General features: G+C 68.3%; 1 gene segment (V, D, J or C); it reads right to left on the minus strand.

The window, feature by feature from the left end:
* Positions 1–29: 29 nt before the first annotated feature.
* Positions 30–297, minus strand: LOC103770839 (the record flags this gene model as incomplete). The annotated part of the segment is given in 1 exon segment: positions 30–297. A coding segment is annotated over 1 exon segment (268 nt), but the record flags the coding sequence as incomplete, so codon positions are not given.
* Positions 298–306: the final 9 nt, after the last annotated feature.

Consider the following 306-nt stretch of genomic DNA (forward strand, 5'->3'; position numbering starts at 1 on the left):
TGGGGACACGGAGCAGGAAGGGGGGACACGGGGACGGGGCCACCAGCAACATGCCCGTACTGCCCGGCATCGGCTTTGGCACAGTAGTAGGTGCCCGTGTCCCCCAACTCGAGGCTGCTGAGCTGCAGCGTGACCGAGCTCTGGGCATCAGCCCTGGAGATGGTGGCACGGCCCTGAAAGGAGGGCGCGTAGTAGGTGGCACCCGGGCCGTTGATGCCCCCGACCCACTCCAGCCCCTTCCCGGGCGCCTGTCGCACCCACATCATCCCAAAGCTGCCGAAGGGGAAGCCGGAGCCCCTGCAGAGG

Source organism: Merops nubicus, unplaced genomic scaffold (assembly GCF_000691845.1).
Source record: "Merops nubicus isolate BGI_N331 unplaced genomic scaffold, ASM69184v1 scaffold48053, whole genome shotgun sequence".
Lineage (NCBI taxonomy): Eukaryota > Metazoa > Chordata > Aves > Coraciiformes > Meropidae > Merops > Merops nubicus.